We start from the raw sequence: 22,534 nt of genomic DNA, 5'->3' as shown, positions 1-22,534 counted from the left end.
ACTTTTCCTCTGAGTGAGATCCAGTCCTGCGGAGAACCTTGCCACAGTGAGGATTTCCCTCATTTGGACTGTTGTTGTTTTTTTTCCAGGGCAAGCCACAGATAAAAAGCACTATTTTTTATTTGATTTTTTTTACATGAAACCGCCAAGATTTCATTGCATTGGAAAAGTTTTTGTCATTTTGTTTTTTTTGCTGTTTTGGTGTTAATCATCTTCAATGGCCAATCGTGACCGGTGAAGTAACGATCTCCAGTACCATAGTCGCCAATTCATTTTAAGTTTTCAACCATGTTACGCTGTGTTGTCCAGCGGGCCAACAACCTGAGGCACTCGGACCCCCTGGCCAGTGTCACCTTTCGAGGTAAGAAGAGGATGGGCACCTGTGGGGAAGTCATGCCTCCTTTAAATATTATTAAGAAGCTCTAAACAAAAGGTGCTGAGTCATGTTAACTATATTGTGTTACGGTTGTGGATGCAGCTACAAAGTTAAAACTAGTATGCTTGCTGTCATATTTCCAGAAGGTTCCGATTCCTCATGAGGTGAGCGCTTCTTTTAACTTCCTGCCTTTGTGCGAGTGCCATTTCCTGCCGTATGGCACGCCAATGAAGAGCGCCTTCATCGTTCCACCTCCTCCCAAAATGGTCTCATTCTCCAACTGGAGCGATGTGATTGAAACGTTTTCACAGGAAAACGGAACAGAAAGGTTTCAGCGGCGCGTCCAAACGGCGCCGCGCTCCGGTCACCGTCTATTTGCGGCCCGTGAACCTGCGCCAAGCTCAAATCGCCAGGAAGTTGACGCTGTGCCACTTCCCGTCCTAGAGACGTCAAGTCAGAACGTGTGCTCTCGGGAGATGGAGAGTTAATGCGCACCCTCTTGACCTCTCTGAGGAAGGGCGGAGGTGTTTTGTTAAGATGTCTGCCGAGAGCGGAGGTGCAGTTACATGTGCGTGTTCTCGCGAAAAACAGGAAAGCAAACAAGCAGGAGAAAGGAATGAGTCTTTTCCGTGTACAAGGGTGCTTCGAAGATGGATGATGTTCTCTCTTCACTTCCTTCAGGGTCGAAGAAGAAGACCAAGGTCATAAAGAACAACCCCAATCCCGTTTGGAACGAGGTGGGCTCTCCAGATCTTCCCAAATATGAAACTCAACAAGTGTTAGCTCAATTGACAGCTCTGATGTGAACTTTCACCTCCAGGGGTTTGAATGGGATCTGAAGGGAGTTCCTTTGGACCCGGGAGCTGAGCTACACTGCGTCGTCAAGGACCATGAGAAGATGGGGAGGAACAGGTGACGACAGATGAGCATAGCTTGGAAGATGGACAGCTGTTTGCAGATGTTTCCACAAGTGTCGTGTGTGCAGGTTTCTGGGAGAAAGTCGTCTCGCCGTCAGAGATGTGCTCAGCTCTCCTAGCTTTGCCGCCTCCTTCACCGTCTCACTGCTGGACACTAAGAGGAACAACACGGGGGTGAGAGAGTTTGGCTCAATGTATTTGTCATCACCACAGCCCAGTTGCAATATATCATAGTTTCTTTTTGAAATGACCACTTTATCACATAAATCTGTTTAATGAGGTTTTATAGCGCTTGGCCTCAAAGGGGAAGTCGACCTTAAACATTTCTTGACCGTAATATGTAACGTGACCTCACTCGTCTGAACGTGATATTCTAATTAATATTGCCTATGTGGCGGCCATTTTGCCACTTGCTGTCGACTGAAGATGACATCACAGTTGCTCAGGGCTCAGGCAACGACCAATCACAGCTCACCTGTTTTCGGACGCTGAGCTGTGATTGGTTGTTACCTGAGGCCTGTGCAACTGTGATGCCATTTTCACTCGACAGCAAGTGGCAAAATGGAAAAAAAATGTTGGATTTTGCTGCTTAACTGATATTCCACTAATGCAATAATAACCAGAATACCGTATTTAGTGGGGCTGCATAGAACATATTATTTTCACCCAAAAAATGAGGAGGGGGGGTGGGGGGTTTGACTTCCCCCAATGTAAAAATGTGCAGTATTGAAAACGTAGCCAGTAGGGGTGTGCCAAAAAATCGATTCTCATATGAATTGCGATTCTCATTTAGTACGATTCAGAATCGATTTTAAATGTCCCAAAATCGATTTTATTTAAATTATTTTATTCTGTCTTGCCTTTGTCTGTGTGCGCCTTTATTGGGAGCGCTGTTCATATTGTACCCGGTTTGGCTACTGAGGGGCAGTGTGGTCTAATACACTGTTCAGTTGTAGCCACATTAGAGAGTAGAAGGAATAGTCACGATCAAGTTATTCCAATAAAAGTTGTTTTTTTTTGCAGTGTGGAGCCGTTCTTTTGAGTGATAAAAGGGCTGCGAGTAGCGCGCTAATTAGCATTAGCGAGTCAGACTGGAGTAGATCATTACAATTCCTTGCACATCTATAGATTGAAGCAGAAATCATTGTCAATCAAATCATTTTGAAACAAAAATCGCTCTTAATCGAAAATCGATTCTGAATCGACTCGCAGACCCAAAAATCGGAATCAAATCGTGAGACATTCAAAGATTCCCACCCCTGGTAGCCAGTGAGTTTGTGCTGCACTTTTGTATCTATTGCGAGTGGGGTTCTGGAACGTTTCCTCTGCATTACATTTACCGTATTCTTTTTTTTTTTTGTTCTTGCTTTAGGCAACACTCACCCTACAGATTTCCTATATCCCTCCTCCTGGATCAGCTCCTTTCTTCCAATCCCCATCACTGCCTGAGTCCCTGCCTCACAGCAACCCCAATGTGGAGCTGGACACGGTCACAAGTAACATATCACGCACTTCCACCCGTAGGGGGTGCCGGTTGCCCAACGGTTTTGTGTGACATGTTGAAGTGTGTCTGTGCAGTGATCTCCCTGGACACACTGGACGAGGAGGACACTGAGAGCATGATCATGCTGGAGGTACCGGAGGAGCAAGCTATGGACGACGGGCGCTCCATGGTGGTGGTCGGTCCCCAGGGACCTCAGGGCCAGGAGTCGCCCGCCGCGCAGACCCCCAAACGCTCGCCACCGGCTTACCACACTCGCGGAGGGCTGAAGAGGAGGCGGAGGGGTGCCAGCAGTCAGCCCAAGCCACTGGCCAACAAGCCGCAGGATATTCAGGTACGGAAAGAGGCCGTGAGCACCTCCTAGTGGTTCATGTTGGCACCGCCTGTGCAGGTTCGCTTGCGGGTCATCCAGGCTCGACAGCTGCCGGGCGTCAACATCAACCCCGTCGTCAAGGTTACAGTAGCTGGGCAGAGCAGGAGGACTCGCATCCGCAAAGGCAACAACACGACTTTTGATGAGGTAAAGTGGAAAAAAATGGAGCAACGTTTTGTAATTTTCTTTTTTTCGCATGTGGGCACGGAAAGTCACTGTCAATGATGAACTTTCAGCTTGGTCTGAAACGTGGGAATTTAAAATGAGAACACTCACAAGGGGATACACAGAGAAGTTTCATTTTATTTCCTTACATTCATTTGTATCTTTTTTTTAATGTTCTTATAAATTTCCGAGGGTGCTGGGACATATAAATGGTATTTCAGTTCATTTCAATAGCAAAAATTGATTTGATATTCAAGTAAACACGTTGAAACTAATTACATTGAAATAATAGGTTAATATTATTTTAATGTAAGTAATGAGATTTTCAGTATTGTAGAATTTTACATATACTATTGACATTTTTAAACTTGTTCAATTCATTCTATCTATTTTTCATATTTTTTATTAAAATTTTATAAATTTACAGGCATATCATGTAGAGCTGTCAAACGATTAGCCTATATTTTTTAACCAGATTGATTACATTTTAGAATTTTTATTAATCATGATTAGTCGATTAATAGGTTAATATTATTTTAATGTAAGCAATGAGATTTTCAATATTGTAAAATTATACATATACTATTAAAAATGTTTAACTTGTTCAATTCATTCTATCTATTTTTCATATTTTTAATTTACATTTTTTTAAATTTACACGCATATCATATAGAGCTGTCAATGATTTGCCTACATTTTTTAATCAGATTAATTACATTTTAGAATTGTGATTAATCACGATTAATCGCTTAATAGGTTAATATTATTTTAATGTAAGTAATGAGACTTTCAATATTGTAAAATTCTACATATACAATTAAAAATATTAAACTTGTTCAATTCATTCTATCTATTTTTCATATTTTTAATTTAAATTTGATCAATTTACACGCATATCATGTAGAGCCGTCAAACGATTTGCCTAAATTTTTTAATCAAGTTAATTACATTTTAGAATTGTGATTAATCACGATTAATCGCTTAATAGGATAATATTATTTTAATGTAAGTAATGAGATTTTCAATATTGTAAAATTTTACATATACTATTACAATTTTTAAACTTGGTTTAATTCATTTGATCTATTTTTCATATATTTAATTTTATAAATTTACACGCATATCATGTAGAGCTGTCAAACGATTAGCCTACATTTTTTAATCAGATTAATTACATTTTAGAATTTTGATTAATCACGACTAATCGCTTAATTAAAAAGTCTTTTTATCAACATTTTTTGCCCGCGAAATTTGAAGAGCACCTGTTAAATGTTAATTCTTTCGACATTTCATGTTATGAGGCTGTCGTCCACATTTTTTGATCTACTGCACACTCTCATCCTCCTCTTTTTCTAATCAGTTAATTACTTGCATCATTTAAAATGAAAAAAAAAAAAGAGGCCCCAATGGTTTGACATGAACAAATATTCAGAATTTATAAAATGCTTTACTGTCAAACTGCGGTCAAAATTTTTACAGTGTGATTAATGCGATCATTTTTTTGTGATGAATCTATGCTTTAACTTCGACAGCACAAATATCATATGACAAAAAGAAATGGTAACTTATCTCCAAATAACTCGCCCTCCACTATACTTGTCGTGTGTGCAGACTTTCTTCCTGAACTTCTTTGAGACGCCCTCCGACTTGTTTGATGAACCCATCTTCATCACGGTGAGCGGTCCTCATCCACTTTTCTCCGCCGCTTCTCACCTGACGAGCCTGTCGTGTGACCCCGACAGGTATGCGACTCACGCTCCCTCAGAACGGACGCCGTCATTGGACAATTTAAGGTGAGCGTCCGGTGCGGGGGGTCAAAAGTGAAGGAGGCCTTTGCGAAGCTGAATTTGATCTGGAGCGTTTAAACGCGTGCTTGTGTCGACAGCTGGACGTGGGCACGATCTACAGCGAGCACCGTAAGTAGCTTGCCGCCGCTTCCTCGCCCTGAGCCGGCCACGTGAAATAAGCGGTCTGTGTCTTTGGCAGGACATTGCTACTTGAGAAAGTGGCTGCTCCTCTGTGACCCCGACGATCTGTCTGCTGGAGTTAGAGGTTACCTAAAAGTCAGCTTGTGGGTGTTGGCCGCTGGGGACGAGCCGCCGGTGAGAAGCCAGTACATTAACGTACTCATTGTTTAAGACTTATTTGGATGGAGCTGCTTTAACTCAGTGGTGGTCATCCTTATTTTCATGGAGTCCGTTTGGCACCTTTGCTTTAACCCTGGAGAACCCACGGGGTCAAATTTGGCCCCTATAAATTCTGCTACTCAAATAACAAAATACCTTTTTTTTTTTTTTTTACAAATTTAACTTCAAAAGTCCAGAGTGCCACTTCTGACCCCTGCATGGCGCCATCTAGTGGATGAATATTGCACTTACATGAGCCAGAGTGGTGGTGACAAGATGGCTAAAATGCAACAAATAAAACAAAAAAAATATATTGTTCAATGTACTGTGCATTTGATTGATTATTTTCTTAAATTCTAAATAGTTTACTGACAGTTTTTGTTGTTCTGTTTTTTCGAAATGATACCCCTAAATCCCAAAAGGGTCAAATTTCGCCCTAATCCTTAATTAGGGAATAAATTGAAAAAAACATTGAAAAACATATATTTTGGTGTTCAGTGAACTTATAGCAGTCATTTTATGTATAATTCATAATTTTCCAAAGAAGAAAAGGCTTCTTGGGTTCTCCAGGGTTAAAATCTACCTCTCAACATATCAGATTGTAAGTAAGCGCTTGATGGTGAACATTGATGATTCTTGAGTGGGCTTTCAGGCGGACAAGCGCGAGTGTGTGGAGGACAAGGAGGACATCGAGGGGAACCTGCTGAGGCCCGCCGGTCTGTCCCTCAGGGGAGCAGCCTTCACATTAAGGGTCTTCAGGGCCGAGGACCTTCCTCAGAGTGAGTCATGTGCATGATAGACAGGTTGTGGACACTGGACATCTGACATGCTGTCATGTGCAGTGGACGATGCCTTCATGGATGGGATGAAGCAGGTTTTTGGATTCGACAGCAACAGGAAGAACTTGGTGGATCCTCTGGTGGAGATCCATTTTGCTGGAAAAACTGTACGTTTGTCCAACAAGTATTTAATTGCCACATCGCAGATGTCAAGATACATATTTGGTACCTAAAGATTTTTTATTTTATTTTTTTTTAGGTCTGCACAAAGGTTCTGGAGAAGAATGCCAATCCGCAGTGGCACCAGAGTCTTACAATGCCAATTAGGGTGAGACCTGCAGTGTTTGAATGAAATCTGCAGTGATAATTTTGTTGACAAGAAGTTTTCGTCATTTTTTTTCATCACAAAACAAAAAATTCTGACGAAAATGAAATGAAAACTAAAATGGAAGCCATTCATTGAAACGATGATGATAACTAAACTAAAACACAAACAACACAGTGACAAAAATTCACAAAATCCAATCAAGTTTTAAGATTGCATATTATCTCATTCAAACCCCAAAATGTGCAAATACGTGTTTTGATAATTTGTCCTTCACCCCTAACGCATTTATACATTTTTTTTCATGTTTTTTTATGCAAGAGCATACAGAAGGCTTTGATGCAGCTTCTGACATGAAGCGATAGCTTAAAGCAATGGTAGTTATTACAAAAAACGACCACCAGGTGGCAGCAGAGTATAAGAGATCAGCCATGGCCATGTTGCAACAATCTCTTTTTGAAAGTGTTTTCACCAGAAATGTGAATATTGATGAAACTTAGCTATATTCTAATGATAATTGCTGCAAAACAGAAACAGATAGAAATATACTTTTTTTTCCTGATGAAAGAAGAGACTCTCATCTTTATTTTAAAAGGTGGCATGTTCTTATAGCAATAGAACACAATATCGTGTGGACCTTGCAAAACCAGTCAAAATCCAGTAAAACAGCCAGGAGCGAAGGGGGTTGCTTCAGTGAAAATGGCTGGGAGTGAATGAGTTATTGTTTCATTGAAACAAAGTTTAAAAAAAGACACTGTTGTGTTAAATGTGTCTTGCGTGTTAAACTACAATTACAAAGAAACGTGTTATCATTTTCTGTATAAAAGTTTCAATTGAAAACTGACTAAATTGTCAATTTAGTCGACTAAAATTGCTCGTTATTTCGTAGACTAAAAATCCTCTATTTTCGTGGACTAATATTGGATAAAAAATAAATACAATCAGATGACTAATTTATAATTAACAGTTTAGTTAATTTTAGTCAAAAGACTAATACTAAAACAAAATAAAAAAATTCTTGTCAGATGTTCAACAAGTATTCATTGTTTTTCATTCCCTCCAGTTTCCGTCTATGTGTGAGAAGATGAGGATCCGACTTCTTGACTGGTTGAGCCTTTTATTTTCACCATTTGCTTGTGCATCTTTAAATCAGTACAGTATATTCCTTTCCCTTACTCCATGTTCTCCTGATAGGGACCGAGCCAGCCACAATGATGTCATCGGCACCGCCCACCTCTGTATGTCCAAGATCTCTTCGCCAGGAGGCGAGATTGAGGGTGAGTTGCGCTTGAAACATTTGTGACATTTTTGGGTAAGCAAATCTCGTAATCACTCCTCCATTTTCTCCTTTACACACTATACTAATGAGACTTTGAAAAACTTGGTGTCTCCTTTCTTTCTTACTTTGCATCTCTATCTGCCTTTTCGACTTCCTGTTTGTGCTTCAGACGACTTGACCCTGCGGAGCGTCCCCTCCTCTGGCAGTATGTCCTCTGTCCTTTTACTTTTTCTCCTGTCATTTCCTATCGCTTTTTGTCCGATGAAACTGGTCGATGTTGTAGTTTTTTGTCCGTCTATCTGTCCACAGTGGATGACACACTCGGATTTCTTCCCACATTTGGTCCGTGTTTTGTCAACTTGTATGGCAGTCCCAGGGAGTACAGCACCTTCAACGATCCCCATGAAGCCCTGAATCTCGGAAAAGTAATGTTTTATATGCAGTTGAGGTATAAGGCTTTTTATTGTGGGAGTTACTTTTCAAACCTACCCACAATAGGTGAAAATCCACTATATAAAGAGCATGCACAACATTTTTTTAATATGTACTTTTATTCTTCCCACACTCTTTAGGCACATTCAACACTTTTTGTAACCTTCTAAACGGCGCAGTATTGTGAACGCCTCTAGATGGCGCAAATGCCGAATATGCAGCGTTCCATAGCTGGTTGTTATGTAAACAGTTGACACCATGCAATATTTTTATTTTTTTAGTACTGTGCAGTATTTATATAAATTTAAAAAGCTCTTAAAACATATTCCACAAAAGTATCTAGTGGCGTAATGGGGCCAAAGTAGGTGAACTAAGATATACAGTAGTTGGGGAATGATGTAATAGCAAAAGTAGAAAGACAGGGGTCCAACATAACATGGTAACCTGCTTCCTTTCGTCTCTCAGGGGGAAGGCGTGGCCTACCGAGGTCGAGTCTTGCTGGAATTAACCACAAAGCTGGTGGACAAACCAGAGCCCAAAAATGAAGACATCCCATCGGATGATCTGCTTGTGGTTGAGGTGAGATGGAAGCGGAGAAACAATCAAAATGTAATACAAAAAGTAGGGGTGCCAAAATTAGTGCATTCATTTTGAGTTAATTTAATTTAATTTTTCTTAAGGCGAGATGAATGACCGCCCCTTACTTGGAAAGCCTGTACTTGGGGAACTCTAGTCTCAACGCAGCAGACATGTCTATGTCAAAATTTTGCAATAATACATTTAATAATAATGCATATATTTGTAGAGAATGGGGTCAAGTTGTATTTTACAATTTTAAAAATGTGCAGAAGTTGCTTCATGTTAAAGATTAGATAGCTCTGAATATCAAAAGAAAAATGCACCGAGCTGTCACCAACGTCTAACAAATGCAATTATGCCATCTAGTGGCAGAAAATGGCCTCAACACAAATCAATTTCACATTCATTTTTTTACAGTACATATTTTTAATGTGTTCTCAATTTTATGATTTTTTATGAAATTACTATATTAATGACTATAAGATGCAGCCATATTACTATTAGTATAACATTTTTGTCCACTTTTATGTTAAGAGTATGAAAACTTAGAAAATGAATATTTTATTGTGCATTTAGAACAGATATAAAATTTGTGATTAATCGTGAGTTAATTATTGAAGTCATTATGATTTTTAAAAAATAATCGCTTGACACCCCTAATAAATAGTAAAATTACAGAAAAAATTTAAGCTGTTATAATTTTCCGTTTGGCCCTTCAGAAGTTCCTCAGGAAGAGGAAGTTCTCCCTCTTCGTGGCGTTCTATTCTGCCACCCTCCTCCAGGATGTTGATGACGCTGTCCAGTTTGAGGTCAGCATCGGCAACTACGGCAACAAGTTTGACTACAGCTGCCTCCCGCTGGCTTCCACCACACAGTTCAGCCGGGCCGTGTTTGACGGTGGGTCACGAGAGCGCAACCCACGCCGGTGTCGTTTGCGGCCATTTGGGTTGCGCTGATATGTTGTCCACTTTTGTTGTCCAGGTTGTCACTACTATTACCTCCCGTGGGGAAACGTGAAGCCGGTGGTGGTTCTGTCGTCAGCATGGGAGGATATCCCTCCGAGGATCGAGGCTCTGAACATGCTCTTGGCTGCGCTGGACCGACTGGTGAGGTTCGACTGGGTCGGATAGTCATGTTTGACGCTGATGTCTTTGTCCGTGTGTGTCCAGGAAGCCAACCTGCAGCGGGTGCAGCTGGAAATGAAGGCGGGAAGCGATATGGACGAACTGGAGCTCCGAGTGGTGGAGCTGTTGGATCAGGTGATCACAGACTGCAGGTAAGACGTGAAGATGAAGATGAAGCCGTGCTTGTTTTACCATTTCTCACTGCGTTGGCACTCTCCAGTCAGGAGCTGCCTTCTCTGGAGCGCTGGCCGTGCGCAACCCCGCTGGATCGCTCACTTCGACACATCCGCTCTCTGCACCTGCAGCAGATCATGGCGGCGGCGCTGGCCCTCAAACACGGACCGGCCACGGAACTTTCCACGGTCATGGAGCAGGCGGAGGACTGGGCCAGCCGTTTGAGGAGCTTGGCCGAAGAGGTGCGCCCGTCAAGAAAGCTGGGAAAGGCAAACATTCGTCGAGGAAAGCTAATCCTGTCTTTCTGCAGCCACAGAACAGCCTTCCTGACATCCTGATCTGGATGCTGCAGGGCGAGCGAAGGGTGGCGTACCACCGCATCCCGGCACACACCGTCCTATACTCTGAGCGCCATGGCGGCAAACACTGCGGACAGCTTCAAACTGTCTTCCTCAAAGTGAGAAAAAAAAACATACCTCTTTTTGAAACCATAGTTTACCGGCATTTATCATCCAACATTATCTAATCTCCTTGGGATAGTATCCACAGGGTGGTGACGGGGAGGCCAAACTTCCTGGTCAGCTCAGGGTCAAAGTTTGGTTCGGACTGGCCGCGGACGACAAACACTTCAACCTGTACGCTGAAGGAAAGCTGTCCGTGTTTGCAGAAACAGTAAGATTCATCGCCGGCTTCATCGCATCAACGCTGGCTGGCTCTCTTTAAAACACTATTTTTCTCTCTTTACATTCAGTATGAGAATCAGACTCGGCTGGCCCTAGTGGGCAGCTGGGGGACTACAGGTCTTACTTGCCCCAAGTTTAGTGACGTGACAGGGAGGGTGAAACTACCCAAGGAGAGTTTCAAACCTTCACCAGGCTGGACCTGGGCCGGGGACTGGTACATAAGCCCAGAGAGGACGTAAGTCGTTATGGCTCCCATAAATACAACACATGAGAAATAACGCAATAAATTCAAATCTGGTTTCAATCCGATGACAGACTGCTGTTTGATGCGGACGCCGGTCACATGACCTACACAGAGGAAGTCTTTGAAAACCAGATGAGATTACCTGGTGGGCAGTGGATTGGCATGCACGAGGGATACACAGATGTGGTACAGATACGTTTTGTTAATAATAATAATATAATAGATTTGATTTGTAATGCACTTTTTATATTATTATTATTATTATTATATTTATAAAATTAATCTCAAAGTGCATGGTACAGGCAGAGTAAAAAGTAAAAAATCAAGAATAAAAAAAAAAAGCAAATACAAATAAATAATAAAAATAATAAATAAATATAATAATAATAAACAAGAATAACATATCACTTGCACTTTTAAGAAATTCTGTTATATCATGTATTGCAAACTCCTGTGCGGTAGAATGGAGAGAAGGCCGTGCCTAAAGATGATGTGGAGTGTCCTCCGGGCTGGGTGTGGGAGGAGCCAGAGTGGAGCGAGGACCTCAACAGGGGCGTGGACGATCACGGTGCGTCGGCATCTGCCAAAGGTGTCATGAAGATGCATTTTGACAAGCCTCCGCTTTGCGACGTGTGTACAGGCTGGGAGTACGGCATCACTATTCCACCTGACCGCCGGCCCAAGTCGTGGGTCCCCGCGGAGAAAATGTACCACACTAACCGGCGGAGGCGGTGGATGCGCATGAGAAGGCGGGACCAGCAGAAAATGGATGCTCTCAGAAAGGTAACTAATTCCAAAGTTAAAAAGGTACCTTAAATCCACGGTACTCAGTTGTTCATACCCTTGTAGCCCCATTTTTGTTTTAAAAAAACAATTTTAAACAAAAACATTGCAGCGCAGCCCTTCAGTTAATAATCACTTATAACCACCCAACATGATGAAGACGAAGGAATGGATGAAGTGGTGCGTTTTGGGATTGGCCTAACTAGAATAATCCACCAGGTGGCGCTGTAGCGTCACGGATTGAACTACTATACTCACTCAAACTTGTGTTCTACTACTGAAGGTGGAAAAAGCACTCACACTGTACTCAGCAGAAGTGCAGTATATTCCAGATGTGTCAATAAAGTCGAAGTACTGATTAAATTCCTTTACTAAAGTACTAAAAATAAGTAAGTTCAGACGGAAACTTTTCTACCTCAGTTATAATCAATAACTCTTCGATAACGTCTTTTTTTTAAATGTGTATCATAATTTGTGGAGGGTTGAAAAAACTTATGATCTATCTTGATAAAGGAAGGAGTAGTAAGTGCAGAGTTAGGGTTAGGGTTCAAATGTAGGGTGTACAAATGAAAAACAAATACTCAAGTAAAGTACAGTAATAGTGTTTGTTTACTTTGCCTGCTACGCATCTTTAAAAAAAAAAATTCTTTTTGATCTATTCCGTCGTCGTGCACTCGCAGCAACGTCCGGACGAGGCGGCATGGGAGGGCTGGGAGTACGCTTCGCTGTTCGGCTGGAGGTTCCACCTGAAGCCGAAGAAGACGGACAGCTTTCGGAGGCGCAGGTGGAGGTGCCGCATGGAGCCCCTGGAGAAGACGGGCCCGGCGGCCATCTTCGCTCTGGAGTGCTCCCTGGTGAGACACGCCATTTGCAGAACGAATCGTCAAACTGGCCTTTGACCTTTTTTTGCCTCGTCTTGCTCCGACAGAGCAGCATCGAAGACAAACACGACGACAAGTCTGTCACCACCACATTTGGAGTGAACAGACCCACCATTTCCTGCTTCTTTGACCGTGAGTCTCCCCTCCTTACGGTATCTTCCCGCTCATCGGTCTGCTCATGTTTCGTCTGTTTTTTTTAGGGGGCAACCGCTACCACCTGCGCTGCTACCTGTATCAGGCCCGGGAGCTGATGGCCATGGACAAGGACAGCTTTTCTGGTATACTCACTCTCAGCAGGCCTCAGTTATTGCAATACACACTTAGACCAGCATTTTTGTATTTCTGTTTACATGAGCTAATGGGCTATTAGACTAGCTCGCCATGAGTAGTGCAATTGTTAGTACTGTGTGTGAGTGCTAAACAGGAAAGGAATGAAAGAAAGGAAGGACACGAGGATGCAAGGTCATTTAAAGGTTAATTGAGCACTGGTGGGGAAAAAGGCAAAATAGCTTCAGTTGATTCCAGCGCTAACGGCTCCTCTGAGACTCTTCCCTGAGCCTGGAAAAACAAACAGCCGCGCACATCACTGTACCTCTCTGTGAGCGCTTCGGGGTTACGCTGAATCCGTCCGTCCGTCCGTCTTCTTCCGCTTAACCGGGGTCGGGTCGCGGGGGCAGCAGCTTTAGCAGGGAAGCCCAGACTTCCCTCTCCCCAGCCACTTCAGCCAGCTCATCCGACGGGACCCCAAGGCGTTCCCAGGACAGCCGAGAGACGTAGTCTCTCCAGCGTGTCCTGGGTCGTCCCCGGGGCCTCCTGCCGGTAGGACATGCCCGGAACACCTCCCCAGGGAGGCGTCCAGGAGGCATCCGAACCAGATGCCCGAGCCACCTCAACTGGTTCCTCTCAACGTGGAGGAGCAGCGACTCGACGCTGAGTCCCTCTCGGATGACCGAGCTTCTCACCCTATTACGCTGAATCCTCACACTCTAAAAAAATATGGTGCTTTTTTTTTCATTTCAGACCCCTACGCCATCGTGTCTTTCCTCCATCAGTCCCAGAAGACTGTAACGGTGCGAAACACCCTCAATCCCACCTGGGACCAGACGCTCATCTTCTATGATGTGGAGATTTTCGGGGACCCCGAGGCCACAGTGGCCAACCCCCCGCACGTGGTGGTGGAACTCTATGATCAGGACACATATGTGAGTTGGATCTCTCTTGAATGAAGGAATACATTGAATTGCAAAATGGCTTCTTGCCGCAGGGAGCAGACGAGTTCATGGGTCGTTGCGTCTGCTCGCCGTCACTGAGCCGCTCGCCCAGCCTGGCCTGGTTCCCCATCCGCCTCGCTGACAAAGACGCCGGTGAACTGTTGGCAGCTTTCGAGCTCATACGCCGGGAGAAGGTTGGTTGGCATTTTTTGGGTGTTTTAAATGTTGAGGCGTAAATAAATAATAATGACGCTCCGCAGCCAGCAGTTCATCATGTTCCAGGGCTGGAGGTGAGTTCATTGTCTTCCTCTTCTGTCTTTATGTTTATTTGCTCTTCATTAAAATCTTCTTGTTGCTCTTTTCCCCCTCAGGGTGACATTGGGACTTCAAGCCATATTCTGGATGAGGTAAGTCCCATGGTTCAAATTGGGGGTATGGCCTTCCTGTGTGGCGTTTCCACATTCTCTCCATAGTCTTGCATGGGTTTTCTCCGGGTGCTCTGGCTTCCTCCCATCTTACAAATATCCGTCTTTGTGTCTCCTTCAGTTGATGTTCCCGGGATTCCTCTGTGACAGCGTCCAGACATGGGTACGCAAATTGAGCACCAATTTCTAAACTCACCCTTTCCCGTCTGATAAAATGATTGTTTACCTTTCGGCAAGCCAGAGGAGTCGGACCTTCCATGCCTACCCCCTCAGAGGGAACCCAATGTCTTCGTGGTGCCGCAAGGGATCAAACCTGTTCTGCAAAGAACAGCCATCGAGGAATGCCTAAGTGTTTTTTTTTTATATAACTTGTGTGAACTTCTTGTAGGCTTTTAAGCACACTTATGACGTGTCATGTCATCAAGTTGTATCTATCCAAGCGTAAATTGGGAGTCAACAAATTATGAAATATAAATTGTAATAAATTATGTATATTAGAAAGTACGCATATAATAATAAAGGAACAGAAGTTTTAAAGATAACAAGATTTAGAACCAAAGTAGTTGAAATGAAATGAAAGTAGTCGTAAAAGGAGCAATGTTATAAAACAACTTCAACAATGAACCAGAGTCTCGCTTGTCAAATCAAGGATATTATTAAATAATTATAAATTAATAGGTATGTGCATAGTGACTAAAGTTAAGGATTTTGTCAAATTTCTTTAAATAAAGATTTGCCTGTAAAAAAAAAAAAAGGGACAATAACGGCTGGGAAACACTTATCTAGTACATATTTAATAAGATAATATCTTGCGTGTAGGTTTTGGCCTGGGGTGTTCGCAACCTGAAGAGGTTCCAGTTGGCCAGCGTCACCTCACCCAGCCTGCAGGTGGAGTGCGGCGGCACCACGGTCCAAAGCTGCGTCATCCGCAGCATGAAGAAGAAGGCCAACTTTGACGTCAACACCCTCTTCCTCGACGTGGTAAGCGGCAAACGTTGGAGACTGACCTTTCCTTGGTGCCTTTACATCGCACCTTCGGAAAAGCCGCAGCGAAATGTGGAAACGTTGCACACTTTTTTCCAGCTGCAGTGCGATCGGTGTTGTCTTATTGTGGCAGCGAGCTCTCGCGGATGGAAACATTCTCATCATTTTCCCCTAAGCACCCATCAGGGTGCTGTAGTGTGACACTTTCAGCCCCGCGTTGGAAACGTTAACATATTTTCCACTTCAATCAGTCCAACTATTGGATGTCGATTCATTTTGCGTTCAGGTAAACAAGCAGGGTGACTAAGGTAGTGGTAATAATTACTATTTTAACTCACACTGTGTAATTTGGACGTCTTATTGTGGTGTATAAATGGCAACCGGTTAATTTGACCTTCTGCAGCTTGTGCAGGGGTTTGCAACCTGCGGCTCAGGAGCAAAATGTGGCTCCCTGTGGATCAAAAAAAAAAGAGATGGTTTTTTTACATATTTAATTTTAGTTTTTGTATAAAATATTCTTTAAATTAATTTATGATTTTGATTTTAAGGAATGAATAATTAAATGTTCAAAAAATGTCGGAAGGTAGATTAAAAAATAAATTAATTTAGTAAATAAAAGTGCCGAAAAAGAAAGAAGAAAAGCAGAAAATAACCATAAAAAATGTCCATGAAATTGCCAAAAATGTCAGAGAATTAAAAAAAAAAAGAGGCAAAAATGAAAATGTTCAAAAAGTAACCAAAAAACGTCCAAAAACAAAATAAGAAAGGCAGAAAATTACCATAAATATCCACAAAATTGCCAAAAATGTAAGAAAATTTATAGATAAAAGGCAGGGGAAAAAAAGGAGAAAAAAACGCCATAAAATGTCCCCCCCAAAAAAGAAGGCAGAAAATGACCATATGTTTAGAAAATTGCCAAAAATGTCAGAAATTTGACAAAAATTAAGAAAAGTCTAAAAATGTATTAATAACAAAGTCTGAAAATGTTAAATCTAAAAAACAAGAGGAAAGGTAGAAGAACATGAATGTGTACATATTGGATGCTGCGGCCATATTTTTGTGTTGAGGTGCAGCTCTAATTAGCTCTTGGGCCCTCAGTACGTTACTGACACACTGTTTCCTTCATCACAATCTTCAAATGCTTTGCAGCTCCAGACAGATTTTCCGTTATTTATTTGGCCTAAAATGTCCCTTTTGCCAATAACCCCTGATCTAGTGGAAGAGTATTTATTGTTGTGTCATTATTTGTGGTAAATCCACCATAATTTTTGGACCAATTAAGTGAAATTGGATAACGTCCCGCAGCACAGTGTTTGCAAATCACTAACTATGGGTTCTTGACTATCGCAGAGACTCCCCCTCGAGGAACTCTACATGCCCCCCCTTGTGATCAAGGTCATCGACAACCGTCAGTTTGGCAGGAAGCCCGTGGTGGGCCAGTGCACCATCCGTTCCCTGGAGGTTTACCGCTGCTCCCCCGGGAAAGAAGACGAGGAGGCGGAGCTTAGGGAGCAGGCGGAGGCAGACGAAAGCCGAGGTGAGAAGACAGCGAGGTAATGTGATCTCATGACATCATAAACATCTCTGCCGTGCTTGTATACAGGTCTGATCCCCCGCGTGGTCAGTGGCGACGCCTTCATCACCGTGGATGATGAGGAGCCGCTCATCGCGCATCAGGTTGCATCACTTTTGTCATCTTGAATACATCAAAAGATGCAAGCAAATGATTTCCTTCCTGTCATCTCTATGGAATGCTTTGTTGCCCTAATGAAGCTTAGCACTTTTGTTTTCTGTTTTAAAAACTTTTTTTTTTTTTTTTTACTAATATGCATTAACATGTACTCACAAAGCTCCAGAACTGACATGGATTTTTCTAAAATTATTATTATTGTGGCTACAATATAGATAACTTGTTAAATAATTGTGTGTTTAATATCACTGCCATGAACAAGTTGGACAACTGGGTAAGCAAATGGAACGCACCTTCTTATTTTTAGAGAAGATGCGCTCAATTTGCTCACCCAACTGTCCAGCAATTACGTTATTTATCTGTACATTAAACATACTTCCAGGACCCAAATTTAGTATTTTGTGTATACCTTATAAAGAATGTGTGGCCACCAAAAAGCATTTTGTGTGTGTGTTATATCTATAATATGACAAAAATTCTAAAATATTTTTCCCCCCATGTAACTTCTTTGCACTGTATGCACTCCATGCTCTATGCCTCTCACCTTTTGTGTGTGTGTGTCTGTGTGTTTTGTATGTGTCTGCATGTGTGTAGCTTGCAGACGGAGCCACTTCCGCTATTATTAACCTCTCCACCTCTAGCTGCAGCCTCCATGTGGGTAACAAACTTGGATCTCGCCTCTTTCATTCATACAGACACACATGGTATAAATACTAACGCTGATTATCAATTCTAATTTCCTCCATTGATTCTATTTCGATTCACAAGAGTTCAGTTTGATTTGATTAGATTTTTCCCAATTCGATTCAGTTCAATCTGAGATTGATTAATTATGGAACATCAATTCATCTTAAATATCAAGTATGATAAAAACTCCACAAACATTAAATTCCAAATAAAAATTTGGCAAGTCTTAAGTGTTACACAAATATTGACTTCAGCAAAGATTAAATAAAAATATATTCATAATTCAGTTTTTGTAAATTTACATAAATTAAAAAGATTCTTAAATGTCTGAAAGTGCAATAAGTCAGGGTTTTCATAAATGTGAGAAAATACTTTGAAATTCTTGTAAACAGTAAATTTAAAGAAAACAGTAAGATAGACAAATTATTCGGCCTTTAAAATTCTATATTCTTATGAATTTTTTATAAGGAAAAGAGATATTAAAATACTTGATACATGGTTTCATGAATCAATATCACACTCGATAAGCAAAATCGATTCGATATTGATCATTCGTTTTTTTTTTAAACCCAGCCCAAATAAATACTTTGTATGAATTATGAAGCACATTCATCAAAATTGAAATCTGCACGCAAGTCTGGTGAATGTATCACTATAACATCAATAAATATGTGTGTGTGGGGGGGAGGGGGATACCCAATTTTACTCCAATTCTACATTTTTAAAAATACCATTCAAGGGAATGAGACATTCAAAATGTAATCATTCTACTTAGAACTGTGCAGCTCATTGAAGACATCTTGGAAATAAACATTCTCGTTTCCTAAATTCTCGCATTTTTCAGTATTGCGCTTTTTCTGTTACGAAATTCCTAGAGACCCCTCTTAAAATGTCTTCCATTTGAATGAATTCACCAGCATTTCAGTGTACAGTAGTGTCAGCTCTTCAGTATTTACATGCAATTTCAGCAGAAATGGCACTTTCCAGTTGTTTCTATTGTGTAAAGAGGCACCGTTTCGCGACAGGCAGACAAAATAATTGAGCTCGCTGCTAACTACAGGTCGGGCCATTGGAACGTTTTTTATTGATGGCGTTTATTTTCAGTGCGACACTGATGGATCGCAGTGCCTGCGCCGAGATGAGGATGGAAGGAGATGAAACACGACACTTCTAACATTGTGTTCTTGCGGTCGCGGCTCGGCAAAAGAAGCGGCGCTTGCGAGACGAGGTCTTCGCAAAGCTCCGCACGCCGCGCTGTGCGGTTACGCATGTAATCGGATCCCCCCATTTGAGCGGGAGACCGTGCTCCTCGTAACATTCTTCTATTTTATTTATCCAAGCCAGGTCAATTAAAAGACTTGACATGACCCGGACCAGACTACACACGCTAACGCTCACATTGCATGTGCGTGTACACTTCCTGGCCTGGCTGTGGTGCCCCTCCCCCCTTGCTCAACAGTAATTGGGGGTGATTTCTTTCTCTCTAAAAAGAGATATTTGTTTTATTAAGGGTCCGATATTGAAGCCAGTCAAATTAAAGGCTTGGCTTTCTCTCCGGCTGCAGCCAAAGTCAACAGCGCTGCTACACTGTAGATCCTTTGCACCGCAGACAGTGAGCAAAGAGCGGCTTAAGGAGGGACAAAGTCAATAAAGCAGAAGCACAACGTTAAAAAGGGAGTTGAAAGAGGGAGGACTAATAAGTCATGGCAGCCCCAAATAAAAAAAAAAACTCGCTCTCATGGGCTGCTGCTGCTGCTGCTTCTTTCATGGGCTCTATGTTGTGATGATGATGATGATGATGATGACCAGATTAGCCGTCGTCTCGTATTTTCTTTGGGACTTGGAAGCGTTTCAGAGAACCGACCGTCGGCGACGTCACCACCGACACCCCTTTTGATATATTCAATATATGTTCCACATTTTTAATATGGGCAACGCACGTGGCCGCTTAGTCGATGTTGGCGCGGCCGGCTCACAGAGGGCGCGTTAAACGCCATCTGCTGCCCTTTTCCATGCCATGCCGGCCCTTCGGAAAAATGAGGAAAGCCGCCGCGTTTATGCGTGAGTGTGGGAAACAGGCGTGAGGGTATCCTACGCCGAGCCCACCTCGCCATGAGTGCGCTCTTGTTTAACATTTGAGCGCCCACACAAAGGAAAAAGTGGCGCATGAGCATTTTAGCGGTCCTCGGAGAGTTGAAGGTTGGCGGGCAACACTGGGTCAAAGTCGAATGTGTGTGTGCCGCTTTGTAGTCGCCGCTTCTCCAGTTGTGAGATGACTTTTAGTCAACTTGATGACACTCACGCTCTCATACTGGGAAAATGAGTCTCCATTAAAAAAAAAAAAAAAGCGACATAAAAAGCGGACGGCTTGCATCCAAACCGCAAAAAGCCGTCAGTCAACATTTGTAGAGAATGGAAGACGGAGAGCGCGGCCTCACATGACTCATGGCAGCCGCGCTCGCACTTTACAAGCTTTACTTTCACGCCAGCGCACATTCCAGAACAAAGAGACTTCTTGTTTTCTCCAAGAGCAAACTCTTCATGTGGTTTGAGGAGAAAGTCGGAGAAATGTGTTAACAAGCGACTTAGAACGTGTTTAATCTTCTACTTTGGGAACGCTCCGACGTCTCCGCTTTCATTGATTTATTGATCGATTCCAGCGTCAGGTGCACTATTCGGCATGAGTGAACATTTTCCGCAGCTGACCTCCGAACGTTCCCCCACCAGGAAGAGGAGTTGATGGATTGGTGGAGCAAGTTGTACGCTTCCACAGGAGAGACGAGCAAGTGCGGGACGTATTTGGAACGAGGCTCGGACACCCTGCAGGTCAGCATGTCTTCAACGTGTCTCTTTCTTAGCTGAGCGTTTCAATATGGCTCTCGTCCTCAGATCTATGACAGGGAGTTGGAGAAGGTCGAAGCGTTTGAGGGTCTTTCGGATTTCTGTCAAACCTTCAGGCTGCGCCGTGGGAAGACGCAGGCGGAAGGCGAAGATCCTTCAGTGGTGGGCGAGTTCAAGGTGAATCTTTGTCTCCTAACAGTGATGCGACGACGCCGTCGTGGTGGAATGTCAAATATTTGTCGTCGTCGAGCAGGGTATGTTTAAGATCTACGCTCTGCCAGACGACCCCTTGGCCCCCATGCCGCCTCGCAAATTCAGGAAGCTTCCTCCCAACGGCGCGGAGGAGTGTTTGGTTCGAGTTTACATCGTCCAGGCTCGAGGACTTCAACCGAAAGACGCCAATGGCAAGGTCCGCTGAAACACTTTTGATGTGTATATCCCGTCTTGGCATCTTGTTGTGTCTTTTGTAGTGTGACCCCTACGTGAGGATCGCACTCGGAAGGAAGACCGTCAACGATCATGAAAACTACATCCCCTGCACTCTTGAGCCTGTCTTTGGAAAGTATGTGCAGTATATTTTGTGAAACTTGACCGTCACTGCCGTCGGGCCCGTTTTCATTTGCCGTTTCTTTTGCAGGATGTTCGAGCTGAGCTGCTCCCTCCCCCAGGAGAAGGACCTGCATGTCACGCTGTACGACCACGACTTGCTGACCAAAGACGAGAAGATCGGCGAGACGGTCATTGACTTGGAGAACCGCTTCCTGTCCAAATACGGCGCAGGCTGCGGTCTGCCTCAGTCGTACTGCATGTGGGTGTTTTACGTCACTGTGCGCCACCAGTCACATTGATCACAGGCACCCCCTCACCTGCTTGTCGTGTCGGCTGTTAGCTCGGGTGTGAACCGGTGGCGGGACCAGCTCACGCCCAGACAGCTGCTGTCCGGGGTGTGTGAGCGGCAGAACCTGCGGAAGCCCGTCTACCACAGGGAAACGGTCCTCTTCAGAGGGTCGCAATATACCGCAGCAGATCTCGGTGAGATAGGATTTTTTTGTGTGGAACGTATCTACTTGCAGATGTGCATCTTACAGCAATCACTTACTTACTGCCATGCCCTCACACATGGGAAAGGAGAGCCACAGTCACCAATGTACTTTATTAATGGTTTGTTGAACAGCAGGAGCAGAGTAAAACAAAATGAGGACGTGCAGGAGCCAAGTGTGTCATTGAAGCGTGTAAATAATGGGTGCGCAACCTGTGGCTCTGGAGCTTTTTAGTCCCTCTCTTGTTAGCTCCCTGTGGATCTCTTAAAAAAAATTGTAGAAATATTTTATATATTTTTTACATATTTATCTTCATTTTTAGATGAAATATTATTTAAATGAATTAATGATTAAAAAAAAAAGAATAACTAAATATTCAAAAATTGTCAGCGCCCAATTTTTTAAGTTGTCAGAAAAAGAAAGACAAGATGTAGATGAAAATGTTTTAAAAAGTTACCTAAAAATGTCCAAATAGTAACCATAAAATGTCCAAAAAGGAAGAGAAAAAGCAGAAAATCTCCATAAAATGTCATTGAAACTGCCAAAAATGTCAGAGAATTTAGTTTTTCAAAAAGTACCCATAAAATGTCCAAAACCAAAAGAAGAAACCCCCCAAATTACCATTAAATGTCCACAAAATTGCCAAAAGACAGAAAATTGACAGCAAAAAAAGGCAAAAGATGAAGAAAAGAAAAAAAAGCCATAAAACGTCCAAAATAGGAAGAGACGCAGAACATTACCATATTTACATAAAATTGCCAAAAATGTCAGAAATTTGACATAAAGGCAGAAAAGTCTGAAATATATGTAAAACGAAGTCTGGGAAAAAAAAGTCCCAAAACGGAGAAGAGGAACGCAGGAGAGAGTCCTCCAATAAATATGACCACATAGGTCGTTTTGAAAAGGTGCCAAATT

The 22,534-nt window shown here is 42.7% G+C and overlaps 1 protein-coding gene across 6 annotated transcripts in view; it reads left to right on the top strand.

The window, feature by feature from the left end:
* Positions 1-22,534, top strand: part of dysf (dysferlin, limb girdle muscular dystrophy 2B (autosomal recessive)) — a 30,988-nt gene that overhangs the window by 670 nt on the left and 7,784 nt on the right. For 2 of the 6 annotated variants that reach the window (XM_077543852.1, XM_077543857.1), the window contains exons 2-48: positions 1,058-1,113; positions 1,197-1,288; positions 1,362-1,467; positions 2,666-2,789; positions 2,872-3,128; positions 3,186-3,314; positions 4,944-5,006; positions 5,075-5,125; positions 5,218-5,248; positions 5,319-5,434; positions 6,111-6,237; positions 6,301-6,404; positions 6,497-6,565; positions 7,626-7,669; positions 7,757-7,839; positions 8,011-8,046; positions 8,151-8,266; positions 8,739-8,852; positions 9,572-9,749; positions 9,834-9,958; positions 10,022-10,128; positions 10,197-10,392; positions 10,461-10,607; positions 10,691-10,822; positions 10,902-11,068; positions 11,149-11,263; positions 11,540-11,645; positions 11,718-11,860; positions 12,541-12,714; positions 12,789-12,873; positions 12,942-13,019; positions 13,762-13,943; positions 14,006-14,146; positions 14,213-14,242; positions 14,324-14,359; positions 14,499-14,540; positions 14,615-14,717; positions 15,198-15,358; positions 16,712-16,898; positions 16,965-17,038; positions 17,646-17,705; positions 20,466-20,564; positions 20,628-20,756; positions 20,833-20,988; positions 21,050-21,141; positions 21,217-21,387; positions 21,469-21,611. In XM_077543852.1, the coding sequence (XP_077399978.1) occupies positions 1,058-1,113; positions 1,197-1,288; positions 1,362-1,467; positions 2,666-2,789; positions 2,872-3,128; positions 3,186-3,314; positions 4,944-5,006; positions 5,075-5,125; positions 5,218-5,248; positions 5,319-5,434; positions 6,111-6,237; positions 6,301-6,404; positions 6,497-6,565; positions 7,626-7,669; positions 7,757-7,839; positions 8,011-8,046; positions 8,151-8,266; positions 8,739-8,852; positions 9,572-9,749; positions 9,834-9,958; positions 10,022-10,128; positions 10,197-10,392; positions 10,461-10,607; positions 10,691-10,822; positions 10,902-11,068; positions 11,149-11,263; positions 11,540-11,645; positions 11,718-11,860; positions 12,541-12,714; positions 12,789-12,873; positions 12,942-13,019; positions 13,762-13,943; positions 14,006-14,146; positions 14,213-14,242; positions 14,324-14,359; positions 14,499-14,540; positions 14,615-14,717; positions 15,198-15,358; positions 16,712-16,898; positions 16,965-17,038; positions 17,646-17,705; positions 20,466-20,564; positions 20,628-20,756; positions 20,833-20,988; positions 21,050-21,141; positions 21,217-21,387; positions 21,469-21,611 (5,277 nt within the window). Of the gene's footprint in view, positions 1-25; positions 362-1,057; positions 1,114-1,196; positions 1,289-1,361; positions 1,468-2,665; positions 2,790-2,871; positions 3,129-3,185; positions 3,315-4,943; positions 5,007-5,074; positions 5,126-5,217; positions 5,249-5,318; positions 5,435-6,110; positions 6,238-6,300; positions 6,405-6,496; positions 6,566-7,625; positions 7,670-7,756; positions 7,840-8,010; positions 8,047-8,150; positions 8,267-8,738; positions 8,853-9,571; positions 9,750-9,833; positions 9,959-10,021; positions 10,129-10,196; positions 10,393-10,460; positions 10,608-10,690; positions 10,823-10,901; positions 11,069-11,148; positions 11,264-11,539; positions 11,646-11,717; positions 11,861-12,540; positions 12,715-12,788; positions 12,874-12,941; positions 13,020-13,761; positions 13,944-14,005; positions 14,147-14,212; positions 14,243-14,323; positions 14,360-14,498; positions 14,541-14,614; positions 14,718-15,197; positions 15,359-16,711; positions 16,899-16,964; positions 17,039-17,645; positions 17,706-20,465; positions 20,565-20,627; positions 20,757-20,832; positions 20,989-21,049; positions 21,142-21,216; positions 21,388-21,468; positions 21,612-22,534 lie in introns of those variants that run through there. The other 4 variants (XM_077543853.1, XM_077543855.1, XM_077543854.1 and 1 more) reach the window with 4 other exon arrangements.

The sequence above is a fragment of the Vanacampus margaritifer genome, chromosome 15 (assembly GCF_051991255.1).
Source record: "Vanacampus margaritifer isolate UIUO_Vmar chromosome 15, RoL_Vmar_1.0, whole genome shotgun sequence".
NCBI classification, from domain to species: Eukaryota; Metazoa; Chordata; class Actinopteri; order Syngnathiformes; family Syngnathidae; genus Vanacampus; species Vanacampus margaritifer.
Note: the sequence above shows the minus strand (reverse complement) of the source record. Positions and strands in the feature narration are given on the sequence as shown.